General features: G+C 29.2%; 2 protein-coding genes across 2 annotated transcripts; both read right to left on the bottom strand.

Annotated features, from left to right (window-relative positions):
• Positions 1-278: 278 nt before the first annotated feature.
• Positions 279-2,152, bottom strand: LOC112721162 (serine/threonine-protein phosphatase 7 long form homolog). Its single transcript, XM_025772235.1, has 5 exons — positions 2,115-2,152; positions 1,181-1,646; positions 885-1,123; positions 711-798; positions 279-626 (listed from the first exon to the last, which is right to left on the bottom strand). Exons 1-5 carry the CDS (start codon positions 2,150-2,152, stop codon positions 279-281), a joined length of 1,179 nt encoding a protein of 392 aa, XP_025628020.1.
• A 9,740-nt stretch (positions 2,153-11,892) lies between these two features.
• On the bottom strand, positions 11,893-15,742 carry LOC112735558 (chaperone protein dnaJ A6). Its single transcript, XM_025785090.3, has 8 exons — positions 15,305-15,742; positions 14,373-14,547; positions 13,944-14,112; positions 13,711-13,849; positions 13,107-13,240; positions 12,883-13,025; positions 12,528-12,726; positions 11,893-12,429 (listed from the first exon to the last, which is right to left on the bottom strand). The coding sequence occupies exons 2-8, from the start codon at positions 14,523-14,525 to the stop codon at positions 12,104-12,106; spliced, it is 1,263 nt and encodes a 420-aa protein (XP_025640875.1). The 5' UTR covers positions 14,526-14,547; positions 15,305-15,742; the 3' UTR covers positions 11,893-12,103.
• Positions 15,743-16,032: the final 290 nt, after the last annotated feature.

Raw genomic sequence — 16,032 nt, 5'->3', positions numbered from 1 at the left:
CTACGTCGAGGAACACGGTAGTCCACTGGATCCCCAGCCTCAGCTCCAGGAACGTCCTGCTCCAATCGGTCGGCAAACTCCCTCCACTCGCGATCGGTGGTCCGGGTCCCAATACGGCGACGCCGATCGACTCGTCTGTTATCTGGTCTGTCATAAACGTGCACTCTAGGAGGTGCCTGGGACAACCCTCTGTGACGCGCCTCCTCAGTCAACACAATCGGCCTCGGATCCTGAAATGCTACATCTGGGGATAGGAACCTGTGCGCCACACGGCACCACTACTCTAGGTAATCTGCTGATGGACCAGGGTCGAGCACTCGATCGACCCATAGGACTGACTGATGCCTGTTCTCCCAAAGCTGGTGCCACTCCTGATAATATGTTGGAAACCACCGGTCCCCACCCCTACCATCCTTCGCATGTAGCCAATCTATGTTCAAAGCTACATCTGGGAGATGCTGAACACCGCCGAACTGGGGTAGAACCCTATCCACCTGGAGCCACTCGATCGCAGCAAAATATATCAGGCTAGTGACGGCCGTCCATAGCCGTCGGTGCTCGTCAGCTAGTATCTTCGGATGAATAACAGCAACAACATCGGCAGAAGAATAAGGCTCCCACACAAACTGCATAGAAACAGTAAGACTTTCATGAGGCAGTGGCATGTAAGAAAAACTAGTACAACTATCAGTAATAAATAAATCACTCACATCGTGGACACGCAGTCGATCAAGTGCAAGGCGTGCGGAAACTAATCTCTGTGCCCCTGCATTGTTCCTCGGAACAAACTCGGCCCACCTACAATTTAAATTGAAATGATGTCAAAACAAACCATAACACATGCATTTTTTACAATTTATGAACGCCATATTTTTAAACCATACCTAGAAGCAAGAGGAAAACCGAACTGGTCAAAACCAGTGGGCCTCAAAGTGGGAAACCTCCAGAAAATCCAAGACTGTAGTAGCTGTAGCGGCCCAGCCAAGTTAACGACATTTCTGTTTGTACCACGACAAAGACACCTATACAACCAGGCTAGTGCAGCGGAGCCCCAGCTATATCTGCCCAAGTCGTCCAATGATGCCAAATAAGGCAACCAGCGAAGGTGTACCCTGTTTGCATTCTTGTCCGCAAACAGCTAAGACGACAACAGCATCAGGATATAAGCGCGTGCGTATACACGCACGGTCTCATCAGTAGCATCTGCAGGGAGAACTCGGAACCTCTCGTGGAACCATGTGTAGCACACTGTCATCTGCTTCACTTTACTCTGTGGAGGTAACTCCCCGAACAACTCCCGGACCCATGCTGGTCTACCGTGTTCCATCAGATTCTCAAACTCAGTCAAGCACCCACTAACGGGTGCACCATCAATCGGCAAACCCAGCTGATACGCAACATCCTGTAAAGTAATGGTGCACTCACCAAACGGCATATGGAACGTGTGGGTCTCCGGACGCCACCGCTCGATAAATGCGCTAAGCAGAGACTCATCAACCCAGAACCACTGACTGTTTAGCCTAGCAAGATGATACAAGCCCGCAGTCTCCAGATACGGTATAATCCGGTCATGTAAGGGCATATTCTGCTGCCGCCTAACGGCGGTAATAACCCTACTAGGCTGCAAAACGTCGGTAACAAAATCCCTTAACATACAACCATTACAAACAACAACAAACATATTCTTCGTAGAAATTATTAGACTGCTCACATTAAATTCATTGATTCTGTTTTTGTGTAGTAAATACTGAAGCTAAGAAAACTATGCACTCATTACAACAAATTAACAATATAAATACAGAAAAAAATATCTTTGAATAAAATATTAATATTTATAATAAAATATTGTACAAAAATACTATTAACCACACTAAGAAGATAAATAAGCATAATAAAATATGCATTACTAACAGTACCGATAATAACATTAATATTAACGTAAATAATATTAATCAGAATCACAAAACAAATAAACGTAATAAAATATTTTTACTAGCAATATTCCTAATAATATCAATTTAAATTTAAATTTAATATTAGAATTAAATTTAATAACAATAATAATATTAGAATTAAATTTAATAACAATAATAATAACAATAACAGTAACTAACCTCTTCGTCGATATATCCTGCCACGTGAGCGATGCCATTTAGTCGGTACAATCGATCCTCATCCTCCATTGGCCCCACCACCCACTTCTCCTTCACACCTCCAAACTTTTTCCAAACTCTCTCTACAACCCAGCAACCCACTTTCTTTCCTGATGTCCCTAATGAATCCGTCCCTGCCTTCCGCGGATTAGTTATATATATAGACACACGTAAACCGCGGTGGGTTACCGGGTTTTACGTTCAAATATGTTTCCTCATAAACCGTGGTGATTTCCCACGGTTTATGCAAGCCAATTTGTCTTCGTAAACCGTGGTGACCTACCACGGTTTACATGTAAATCCATTTGCTCCTAATCCGTGGTGACCTCCCACGGTTTATGCGTGTTTAGAAACCGTGGTGGGTTGCCACGGTTTACATATAAATTCGGTTTTGCACATAAACGTAACAACAAACAGATTTGCACATTTTGGTAAACATCTCTCCCATTCTATTTATTTTAATAAATTGCCCTTAAAACAATATATAGCATATATAAAATCATATTTTTCTCTTTCCATTTCATCTTTTTCCTTTTAAACATTAAAAAAAAAAACACAAAACAGATCACAGGCCAAACAAACCTTGAGTTCTTTAATTTTTCAATATATTGAATTTTATAATACATTAAAATATTCAAACTTTCTACTTTAATTTAATTCTTTAAACTAATATTCTTAAGACACCTCTATTTATAATCGAAACATACATGTGTTAACAATGAAAATAAAAGTATGAACTATATTTTTCATTAGAATATTGTGGCACTATTCTCATGATTCTTGCACAAAAGCACCATTTATTAATTAATGTATAGATATTTTATTAAAAGTAGAAAAAAATAAAAAGCGCTCCTTTTCACATGTATTATGCATACACTAAAATGTTTGGAAATTATTTAAAATATGAACGATAATAATGTTAATAAAGACTATCGCCCATGGCAAGAGATATATATATTTCAACTCAATTATAATAGGAGAAATAGTCCAAAAAATATCCTACAACTGATTACACTATTTTCTTAGGCATTATGATCACGAATGACACAACGAATTATAAGATATTATAAACAAAATACCCAGGACAACTCATATTAATATACGCGTCTATCGGTCTATAGAATTTTGGTTATTCCAATCGTTATTTTCCAATACTTGCTTCAAACATTTCATTGCCATAAATACTTAATTTTTCTTTTAAATTATCACGCTACTCATACAATTTCATCCATTATTAATCCAATCTAATAGTGAATGAAATGTATGCGAGTTAATACATAAGGATGTTACTCAGATAAAGACGTCTAAAACATATTTTTTTAAAGATGTTTTTATATTGTGTTTTAATTGGTTTTTTATAATTTATTCAGTGTTCTTCATCACATATTATTAAATTTTTCAAAATTTTTTTTTAAAAATAATAAAAAAATATTTAATTTAGACTAAAATAAAAAAGATAATAGATTAACTATTATATTTTTTTAAAAGATTATTTACATAAAAAAAATATATCACATTCATCAAAATATATATATATATATATATATATATATATATATATATATATAACAAGCTCAAGCTTCTTAAAATTTTTATAAATAAAAAATAATTAATTTATATTCGTACAATATATAAAATAATTACTATATTATTATTATATTATAGATTAAGATTCACTAATTTAAATTTTTTTATTTTTAATATAAGTATTAGAAATAAATAAAATTTTTATAACTAAATGTAGTGTAACAAAATATATATAATATTAATTAGTTCTTAAAAAATTCTAAAAAATAGTTTCTTTCATTTTAGTAAAATAACTATTTATTAAAGTAGACAAATTAATTATTTTCTTCTCATATACAATTTTTTTAAGACTAAAAGTAATTAATTAGGACATTGGTTAAGATAATTAAAGTCACTATTTTATTAAATTTTTAATTTAAAGAAAAATTCTAGTTAATTTTGGTATAGAAATTTCGAATTTGAAAACATTGATAAAAATTATGTTGAATTTTGATTTATTTGATTCTCATTTAAATTAATCATTACATAAGTTAAAATTCTGTTTTGAAGTTATATTCAAATTTTAATCTGATTTTTAAAGTTTCAATTTACTTAATTTGATTTTTTAACTTAGGTATCCATAACTCATATTAGGGTTTTAAGTGTTTAGTTGAAAAAAAAATAAGGTAAAAAAAATTTCAATTGTCACATCAAATAGTCGCTAGAATGTATAATGTAGCAGTCGTTAGTCCATCTCAACATGTCGTTAACGATTTTGTGAGACAGTGACAAAAATAAGATTAGGAAGCAATGTGAGTCATAACTATTAAGTTGGGAGACTAAATTGAGTAAATCGAAATTTTTGAAATTAGATTGAAACATAGTTGTTAGAACCGAACCAGTGATCGAACCGGTCAAGCTACTGGTTCACTGGTTTATTGGTTCAATTGATAAATCACTGGTTGAACCGATAAAACCGGTCTCACGTAAATATAAAATATAAAATAGTTAAAAACTTAAAATTAAAATTTGAAATACATATCTTCACTAACATTTTATGAAGAATCAAGTCTCAACTTCTAAAAATAACTAATATAAAAAACCATAAAATTTTAATACTATAATAGTATCTTATTTTGACACAATAAAAAAATAATTAATTCACAAAACCTATCATCTAACTATAATATCAGTAGATTTTAACACTAACATCAAAACAAATAACCTTAATCACAATATTAGCAATAAAATAGATCAAGTAAGTTAACAAATTTTTAGTGAAATTTATATTTATATTAATAATGGTATATAATTAAAATATAATTAATTTTAAAAATAGAAAAAACAAAAATTAAATTAAATTAGATATTTATGTATACTATATAATAAGTATTTGTCAAATATAGTACTTAGAAGTGTAATAACTGAGTGGCAAGTAGAGGTTGCTTTTACTTCAAGTTCTTGGTTCGAGACCTTGTGGAGACATTTTAAAAATTTTTTCAAGTAGACCAGTTCGGTTAGACCGGTTCTTATCGGTTCACACCGATTTTATTCCTTAAACGGTCCAAGGAGTAAACCGAACTGATTCTAGTCCGGTTCATTAATTTTTCGGTCGAACCAGCCGATCCAGTTCGGTTTTTACAACTATGGATTAAAATACGAACATAATTTCAGAAACCAATAAATATTATCTCTTTGTTGACAATTAAGTTGTTTTAATGTTAATTAAGATCTAATAATGGTTTATAATAAAATAAGCATTCTTTTGCAACAATAAACCTATAGTAGTAGTTAGGGGTGTTCATAAATTAGGTCATATCCATATAAATCTACAGTATTTATCTGTATCTGATCTATAATTTGACGATATGATCTGATCTTTAAGACGATCGGATTGGATCGAATCGGATCCACACTCTAATCAGATAGAAGTAAATATGTTTAAAAAAAAAGTAAACAAAAAAAATATTGACTTTTTTTATAAAAATAATTTTTTTAATATTTTTTATTTTATGGATATATTTGATATCTGATCCAAACATAAAAAGTGCAAATATCGAATTTGATCTAATGAGTTTAGTGCGGATTGGATCGAAATTTCAGCCATATCCCATCTGTAAACACCCCTAGCAATAATAATTTAAAAACTATAATGATTATATTTTTAACTAAGAGGAAGTGTAAAAAAAAAGTACTAAATACATGAACAATTAATCAAATATTAAAAGAAAATTTTACTTTAAAACAGTTTGACTTTTTTTGCTCATATATATATATAATGTAATAATAATAATAATAATAATAATAATAATAATAATAATAATAATAATAATAATAATAATAATAATAATAATAATAATAATAATAATAATAATAATAATAATAATAATATGATAATTGTTTTATATATCACACAAATATAAACCTTTTTTTCTATGATCTTAAGAAAGGTTTTGTAAGTCCCTAACCTTGTTATCGATTTTTGTAGTGTTAGCTCTCATATTGTCAATTTGATTCATATATAATTCGGATGATAAATTATTTGGTGACGTGCTTCTTTTTTTACTGTGATATACTTGTTTTTTATTATTATTATTATTATTATTATTATTATTATTATTATTATTATTATTATTATGTACATTAAAAAATAACAGGCCAAATTATTGTCATAACATAATAGAAGTATGAAAGTTTATCATTCTTCTCTAATGGAGGAAAGAAAATTCTTTTCAATAGTTTATTTAACGTTTAGTAGAATAAAAATAAATTTTATTAGAATAAATTTTAGTACGAGTTTAATAATTTTATTCATCACAAAAGAAAAAAAACCATGATTTTTAATTTTATTTTTAAATAAAATTTATTTTTAATTTTAAAATAAATTTTAATTTTATTTTTTAATAATATTAATTTTTTACCGTATATAATTATTCAATTATTTTTTAATCATATATAAATAAATTACTCTTAATAAAACTTTTTGTGTTATTTAATTATCTTTTTTAAAAAATAATTAATTATTAAAATAATTAAACTTTTCACAACAAAAATAATAAAAAAATTATGAACGAAAAAAATTAACCATCCTGATCATTTTTGTATTTTTATTCATATTTTAATTATAAACATAAATATAATTTAATTATATTTTTATGAAATATGACTATAGATGTAGATAAAATTTAATTATATTACTTATATATAGTTTTATTGTATTGTATTACTTATAAAGTTAGATTATAATTATGACAATAGAATTGTTCTTGTATTTTTATATGTGTGACTAATTGATTGTGTTAAAACATTACTCTTAATTATAAATAAGGTTTATAATTTAAAAAATCAAAAACTCAATTAAAAAGATACGAAAAAATGATGTTAAAATATTCTAACTCTTTAAAATAAAAATTTTCGAAATTCAATTAAAAATTATTTAAAATTTAAACTCAATAAAAATTTATATTCAATGTGTTTTGTATTAAATATATTTAATAACCTATTATATCCTATTGGTTGAAATTAGTTTTTATAATGTTAATTTTTTAATAACACTTTATTAGAAAAAAAACCATCTTTTTAAAATTTTTTAAAAACTAATTAATATTATATATATTTTGTTACATTATATCTTGTTATAAAAAATTTATTTATTTCTAATGCTTATGTTAAAAATAAAAACAAAATTTAAATTAGTAAATTTTAATCTATAATATAATAATAATATAGTAATTGTTTTATATATTATACGAATAAAAATTAATTATTTTTTTATTTATAAAAATTTTAAGAGCTTTTTATATATACAATTAATTATATATTATACGAATAAAAATTAATTATTTTTTTATTTATAAAAATTTTAAGAGCTTGTTATATATATATATTGATAAATGTGATATATTTTTTTATGTAAATAATCTTTTAAAAAAAATCTAATAGTTAATCTATTACTTTTTTGTTTTAGTCCAAATTAAATGTTTTTTATTATTTTTGGAAAAAAATCTTTTGAGAAATTTAATAATATGTAGTGAGAAGCATCGAATGAATTATATAGAAACCAATTAAAACACAACATAAAAACATCTTTAAAAAAATATTTTAAGCATCTTTATCTGAGTCGTTTTCGATATGTAATAATGTCGGATATTTTATATATATATATATATATATTCATAAGATAAATAATTATTGCCTGATATTTAGATAAGGTGGGACACTCCAACCACAATTCACCCAATAAAAATGCATAATTTATTACTTAGTAAATCAAATAAATATGATTTAGATTTATCATTGTATAGTATGGGTATCTTTATATAAATCGAAAAAGGTTTATTTGATTTAGTATGATTTTATTTTTGTTTCGTTTTTTCTTTAATAAATTAAATTAGGTCAATTTAATTTAATAGTTTATATAATAATTTGACTTTAATTAATTTAATTTATATAAAAATATTTTAAAACAAAATGTGTAATTAATTCTAATTTTAGACATCTGTTTAATTTTTAACTCTATTTATTTTATTAAAGTAAATCATCCTAAAAATAATATTTAAGATACAAATGTGTATTATATATATAAATAATTTAATTAAATATATAAAAATATTTAATTATTTTTAATAATATTTGTATTTTTTTATATACTAATTCGTCGCGAATTTGCTTTTATTGAACTTCATTTAAAAGTTTATCACTAATAAATGGGTTACTGTATGAATAAAACAAGATTTTAATTCTCGATATTTATTTAAACAGACTAATAAGTTAACTACTAGAACAACTCAATTTGATTATGTATGGTTATCATTTATTTATTCTTTTCTCTAAATGTATTCTATAAACTTGCTAGTTGCTACTCCACATTTACGCTGAAAGTGATGCGAACCAAAATCTCTGTTAAAAGATATAATTAATAGGTGAATGCTATAGTGCCTATAATGTGGTGTCTATTTACTAAAAATGGTTAAAAGTTATTATTTTATTTAAAAGATATAAAAATAAATAATTTTTAAAAAATTAAAACTTAGTACAAAAAGTAAGTTAGACAATATTTAGGCAAAAACTCATAAGCACCATAAAATTGGCCTAATTAATAAGGCAGTAGTCATCAATATGACATTAGAAAAATATGACATTAGCTCCGCACATCTCGTTTATTTCTTTCACAATGAGCAGGTTATTGCTGAAATGGTGCCTGTTTCAATGGCCGAAGTCATCAATCTTAGTTTGTAATAGTTTCAATTTCGTATTAGCTCTATAAAATGATTGATTAAGTATATTATATGAGAGGATTTTTCTTCCTCTTACGTATTGTAGGCTACTTAATTATGTAAAGTTAAATATGAATAACGAAAGTGGTATTACTCCCATAATATGGCGATAGTTTTATCAACGCTTTCAAATTAACCAATTAATTTCACTTATTATATTTGTTTTTAGATTTTTAGAAATGATTCTTAATTTTTTTTTCTTTTAATTGATATTATAAAATGTGCTCTCTCATTATATACGTGGGATCGGAGAAAAAAAAAATATATAAGTGATATTGTATGATACAAAAACCATTTAACCACATCACTTAAAAGAAAAAAAATCGAAAAGATCTATTCTCCTAGCTTTCTTATCTCTTATTTTTATAATGTAGTTTTATTATTACTATTATCATTATTAGAGTTGAATTTTGATGTATTAATAATATAAAATATTTTATAAAAGCATATCGTTATATTTGTTTCTTTGGATGAAAATTCATAACTATTAACTTAGGTTTAATTTGAGTAAATAATTTAAATAATTTTTTAAAAAAAAAGAGACTAAAGTATAAAGACTTTTATTAATAGCAGCTTATAAATAGATTATTTTATATTTAAATTTTTAATTATAGAAGTACTTATTTTAAAGTTATAGCGTTTGGATAAATAACTCAAAAAATACAATTTTTTATACAAGAAAATGAAAATTAAAATAAATGATGATAACAAATATTTTTCAATATTAAATGTTGATTTTACATAATCTAATCAATAAGATTACAATCGTTTAGGCAATTCATTCTTTATTTGCTTTCTTATTAGTTCCATTTTTTAGACAATTAGTTCTTGCCACGTAATATCATTAGAAATTGGTTCTTCTATTTCACCTTCACCCATAAGGGTGTTTTTGTATGTGGTGAATAGTAATAAAATTTTAATTCACAATAATCTTGATGGCAATTCCAAAAAAATTATTGTGTAGTTAGTTAGTATATGCTGATTTATTGTGTATGATATAGTAGATAAAAATAAAAAATAAATATAAAATGTGTGTCAATATATATTTTGTTGTTGTTTTTTTATTTTTTTTACTCCTATTAGTCTTCTCCTTTATTGGGGTCAAGAACTTGTTATAACTAACTATAAAAAATTAAAAATAATAGCAATCTATATAAAAATAAAATCACATGTGAAAAAATAAAATTAAAACTAAAATTTTATACCACACACAATATTAAATACAAATTTAATAATAAAAATAGAGTGGTAAAATGATAAAAAAATAACCGGAAAGAATATATGCAGGAGGTGATTCAGATTCAGATGGAATATTGTTTTAAAATGGTGGTAGAGAGTCAATACTTTTAGCAGATGAATGGTGGTGGAGGCCAATACTTCCAGCAGATAAAACATTGCGTGAAAATGATGATAGAAGGTTAGTGTTTCTAATGGATTTAGATCTTCTAAAGTTTGAATTTTATTTTAGAAAATAAAGTGTGATCTCTTACCATTGATTTTATAAGTGGGACCAAGAATAAATATAAAAGAGAAACTATTCGTGAAAATGATGATAGAAGGTTAGTGTTTCTAATGGATTTAGATCTTCTAAAGTTTGAATTTTATTTTAGAAAATAAATTGTGATCTCTTACCATTGATTTTATAAGTGGGACCAAGAATAAATATGAAAGAGAAACTATTCAAAGATAAAAGATTATACTTTACTCTCTGAAAGTAAAATTTAAACTTTAGAGGATCTAAATCCGTTTCTAATAGATGGAACCTTGTATAAAAATGGTGATGAAAAATCAATATTTTCAATAGAAATAAGAAATATTTTCATAGAGCCAAAAATGAAAGTAGATATATTTGTTTTGTAGTCAATTTTTTTTAGAAAATTGATAGAATAACTTATCAAAAAGAAAAAGGCATATATTTTTATTTTTTTAAAAGGTTGTGAATTAACTTTTTAAAAAATTAAAATTTTTTTAAATAATATTAAAGATGTGTAATGTGACTTTTTATAATTCAAAAATAAAAAAAAAATCTGCTGTTTTTCAAGGACTCTTATTTTTTTGAGACTGTATATTTGACTTATTCTTCTGGAATTTAACGCAGGCCGAAGGGTTCATCAATGCAACACTACAGGCGTGAAGGATACAACGGGCCAGGCACTTAATGAAATATTATACATGGGCTTTAAGAGCTTGTGTTGGAAACCGATGAACTAAAACTTATTCAGTAATTAGAAATATTTTTTTTTTACTTTGAAACAAATAAAAAAATTTAATTTAAATTTTTTTAAGAGTTTTAATTTTCACTTTTTCTTTGTCTATAAATGAGACAAAAAAAATTAATTTTAAAATCAATTCTCCCACTAAATAAATTTAATAGGTCAAACATAAAAAATATCCATGTTTACAATTAATTGTTCCAATTTTGTCTTAACACACCTATTTAGTCTTTTTTCTTCTCTTTGTAAAGAAGAAAAAATGTAAATTATTCCAAACTAAAACTGAATTTTATTCTATTAATATGTTAAAATTATTTCAAATTATAAAATTGAATCTCGAATAAAAATAAATTCTATTAAAAGAAATAAGATTATTTTCTCACATTCAAATAATTTCCAAACAATCTCTAAATAATTAGTCCTTATGATGACCAAAATGGTCTTATAAGTTCTGTTTAAATTTTCATGAAAATAAAAGAAAGCTTTTATTGCAAGAGAAAATAACATAAAATTAATAAATTTGGTTTCAAACACTACACAGGAAATTTTCATTTTGCCATAGCCGTCGTCGTGTGATGTTCCAACCTCACCACTCCCCCCCCCCCCCTTTTCTTTTTTCTTTTTTCCCCATTCTCTCTCTCCCCCCTTGTTTTTCTCTCTTTTTCCATCCGAAAAATCACAGATAATTCCAAGAACCACTGGACCACAGTGAAGAAGAAATGCAACCAGGAACTACAAACACCATTGCACAATAACACGAAGGGATGTTTAAATTTTGATATACTAAATATTACAAACAAAATCTAAATAAACAGTGGCAATCTTCTATGAGCTGTTGTGAATTAAATAACACCAAGCGGAGCCTACGGGTAAAAACTGGGACGCAGCAATAACTGCATTATGAACACAGAAAATAACCATGCAAGATGAAAAATAAGCAATAGCATGAACTGCACTACTGTTGAGCACATTGCACTCGAGGCATGGATTGCTCATCATCATCATCATCATATGCCTCGTGGTAGTGCTGTTGCTGCTTTCTTCTCATCTCATCCTTCATGTTGACATCATGTAATGTGGTCTCCTCACACTCATCCAGCTCCATATCTGTCAACTGCTTGCTGGATTTCTGAGGTAATATCGTCTCTAATAATCGGCATTGGTCAGGGGAAAGGAACCCCGAGTCTGGAAAATCCACATTGAACTTGATGTAAAGACGACCCTTCATGAAGGGCCTATTATGTTGTGGCATTCCCTCATCATTTATGGCTTTTTGTTGGCCTACATTGCAGATTTTATAAGAGATTTGTGAATCAAAACTACATTCATAGAATGAAATTCCAGTGAAGCACAATCCCAAAATTATCTATAGATAGTACCTGGTTTGATGACTTCTCCAGGGTTTGATTTGATCAATAGTTGTCTCCCATCAAGATGGGTGACAGCAAACTGGAAGCCACAAAGAGCCTCGGTCAAGTTGAGACTGTGCTCAATATAGAGGTCATCATGCTCTCGTTTGAATCGTGGGTGCTCCTTCACTTGTAAGACAAAAACAATGTCTCCTGTGATTGTGTCAGGCTGCAAAAGGGCCGCATACATTAATTTAAAAAACACCCATGGAGTGGACTATGATGATTAACTTTAGCCAATCTTACAAAGAATTAACATAGTATACAACCATACATAAGTAAAAGATAACGATATGCTTAATTCTGAACTGTAATTTCTACCTACCGCTTCATCAGCTTGACCTTCAAACACAATCTTCTGGCCCTGTTGCATCCCCTTCTCAACATGCACCTCAAGCACCTTCTTTTCTTGGGAGACCTTGTTTCCCTTGCACTGAGTGCATCTATCTCTCTCGCTAATGACCTCGCCTGCATGAATTGACAGATAAGGTATAGGAAGGTACAGCAAAAATCAAGTTAATGGAAAAAGTAAAATGAAGCTTCCATTACCACTTCCTCTGCATTCAGGACAGATGTGTTGCATTTGTTGAATCATGCCCAGTCCAATCTGCCTTGTTGTAATCTTCATACCCGTGCCTTGGCATCCATAACACCTACCAGCATTTCCACTTTTGGAACCCTTCCTGATTTATCGAAAATTGAAATACAGATAATTGTCATCACTTATTAGCTATATGCCTTAGTATCAGTGAAATAAATAAAAATATGAAGTAACTAAAACCTAAATAAGAGTTCAATAAGTGTAAACAGCTTGACCACAACACAAAGGCTGTATGATAAATGTCTCTAGCATACTTTACCTAGTTTATCATGGTGGGATCAAATATTTAAGAGCTAGTCATTATGGAAGCAATAGAAAAATGATTTTTCACATGAATTGGATAAATAATTGAGTCAACATCACCCAAGTAGATAATCATAACATTACAACATAAGAATACATGCACATGGTAAATTCTACAACAAAAATATAACATCAGCCTAACAGAAATTTCTTTATGGGAAAGAGAACTGAGAGAAATTATTCAAATGCGAAATTTAAGATGGTATGATACAATAACATGAGGCACACAACATCAGTACAAGTGCATACCCTTTACATTTCGGGCACAATACATTTCTAGAAAGAGATAGTTTCTTTGTTGTGCCATTATAAACATCCTCCAAGGAAACCTTTAGAGAATGCACAACATCTTCACCATGCTTTTGTCTTCTACCTCGTGAGCTACCACCTATTAAGAGATATAGTAATAGTGAGCTTATCGGTGTTTACACATTAAAGATTTACAGATTAAAACAATACTATTGTCAAAATGAACATCTTACCACCAAAGCTAGCTCCACCAAAAAATGATTCAAAAATATCAAATGGGTTATGGAATGAGCTTCCTCCTCCTCCCATTCCTTCCTTAAGGGCATCTTCACCATATTGATCATACAGTTCTCTCTTTTCCGGATCACTTAAAACTTCATAAGCTTGACCTAGCTCCTTGAACTGAAATAAGAACCGTATATTTTAGTATGAAACCAAAATAAATGCAATGACAATGACAAAATCCACAACAGGTAATTTTTCAATGATTGAAATTTCAATCACAAAAGCTTCCACAAAATCATAAGTGAACAACAAAAGGACTATAAATTGAAAATTTTAGCATGCTCAAGTTATCTGCTGATCTGCTTGAAAGAGAGATTAGGAACCTTGCTGTTAAATGTTAATACATGCCCTGGCATTAACAATACCAAGAGGCTTACCTTCTCTGGATCTCCACCTTTATCTGGATGATTCTTCATTGCAGCCTTTCTATAGGCCTTCTTGATTTCATCTTCATTAGCGTTTTTTGAAACACCGAGAACATCATAATATTTGGTGTTATCGCTGCTCCTTCTTGCTCCACGCCCAAACATGATTGATGCACCTCAAAAGGCACTACACACACCCCCAAAAAAAATGAGGAATGAACGACAAGGCAAAAGTCAATAATGAAAATCTTCATATCATATCTACATGCTGCACAGCAGTTCACTTTATCTGCTCTATATAAATTTCACATTTACACGAGACACTAAGGAAAAACACCAATACACCTAAAACTGTAGCATGCATAGCTAGCATATTTTACTAACAGTTTTCATGGAACAAAAACTAATCGGCCCAATATCAATTAAGGAAATTCAATTCAAAACCGTCATAGCAGACTCTCACCCCACACGCTGAAATAAGACTGCCTTCTCAAATTCGTACTATGATCGCAGTCAATTGACTCTAGAAACATTGACCGACGATTCCATAATAACGTATTCCTTTACCAGGGATCAAAGAGAGAATTTTTGTTTCCAATACCAAGAAGGGGGAAAGAAAAAGTAGTAACATTTAATCGAGAAATTGATCTAAGATGAACTAAAATCGGCATCACAAAGTTATCAAAACCTCGAAAGGAAAGTTCATAGAAAAAAAATTGATCGAAAAAGCCAACGCAAAGGTAAGAAAGTTCTCCCAGAAAGAGTTGACTGAAAGAACTAAAGCAGGAAATTCGCAGAAAAGAAAAAGCCAAATGATAGGATCAATTTTCCAGTGGAGAGAACTCCACGATCGAAAGGCACAACAGAATTGGAACAGCGGAGGGGATAGATCTATAAACCCTAGAAATCAAAGTAGAATTAATTGATAGATAGAGAGAACATACAGAACGGGAATTCGTTCGCGGCGGGTGTAACCGCTGCAGCTGGCGGTGGTTCTTGTTCGAGGGACAAAGAGAAACCCTCGAATCGAAGGAAAGAGAGAGTCTTCCTCTTTCTCTCTCTTAGTAGATAGCTTTAGCAGCAGTGGCAGTAACAGGTAGAGGTAGGAAGGGAAAGAGGAAAGGAAGGGTAAGGAGGTGGAACTGGTTTTGTTGGAGAATGGAAATTGATATTTACAGTGATACCCCCGGAAGAGAGGTGAGGTGGACCAATAACGAAAGAGGCAAAGAGCATTGGGAAGGAGATGGAGGGAAAATACAAAAATGTACTGTATTTGTGTGTTGGGATGGTGTTCGATGTCAATTGCGGTGCTCAACTTGCTTCAGCTTTTGCTTCGCGAGCGACTTCTCTTCTTCTGCGAAGGTGTCAGTCAGTTTCTTTTTTTTTTTTTTTTGGTCCCGGTAAGTGAGTTTAACTTGGTCGCCCTTGGCGGCGCTATTTTGGGCTTCATTAAACAATCCATGTAGTTGAGATAATGATAACGAGAGTCCATATTATTGTATCTCTTATCTCATCAGTCAGTTGTACGTAGGTTGTAATATGGGTCTTAGTCCTTTTTTTTGTTGACATCAATTAATTTAGGCCCAACAAAAATCAAGCTAATTCATGATAGTTTAATCCCACAAACAATATGATGATTAATAAAATAAAAATTTATAAATTTTTTTATGAA

This window comes from Arachis hypogaea, chromosome 2 (assembly GCF_003086295.3).
Source record: "Arachis hypogaea cultivar Tifrunner chromosome 2, arahy.Tifrunner.gnm2.J5K5, whole genome shotgun sequence".
In the NCBI taxonomy this organism is placed as follows: Eukaryota; Viridiplantae; Streptophyta; class Magnoliopsida; order Fabales; family Fabaceae; genus Arachis; species Arachis hypogaea.
The sequence above is the reverse complement of the archived record's forward strand: the minus strand, read 5'-3'. Positions and strand labels throughout refer to the sequence as shown.

What these genes read in the sequence shown, in the direction of transcription:
- LOC112721162 (XM_025772235.1), bottom strand. Translation starts at nt 2,152, where the DNA reads ATGGCATCGCTCACGTGGCAGGATATATCGACGAAGAG. An exon ending in CAGGATATATCGACGAAGAG is followed by an intron (nt 1,647 to 2,114) that starts GTTAGTTACTGT and finishes TTGTATGTTAAG; the next exon opens with GGATTTTGTTACCGACGTTT. An exon ending in ATCGACTGCGTGTCCACGAT is followed by an intron (nt 627 to 710) that starts GTGAGTGATTTA and finishes GTTTCTATGCAG; the next exon opens with TTTGTGTGGGAGCCTTATTC.
- LOC112735558 (XM_025785090.3), bottom strand. Translation starts at nt 14,525, where the DNA reads ATGTTTGGGCGTGGAGCAAGAAGGAGCAGCGATAACACCAAATATTAT. An exon ending in AAGGTGGAGATCCAGAGAAG is followed by an intron (nt 14,113 to 14,372) that starts GTAAGCCTCTTG and finishes TTCTTATTTCAG; the next exon opens with TTCAAGGAGCTAGGTCAAGC. An exon ending in TGGAGAAGTCATCAAACCAG is followed by an intron (nt 12,430 to 12,527) that starts GTACTATCTATA and finishes TCTGCAATGTAG; the next exon opens with GCCAACAAAAAGCCATAAAT.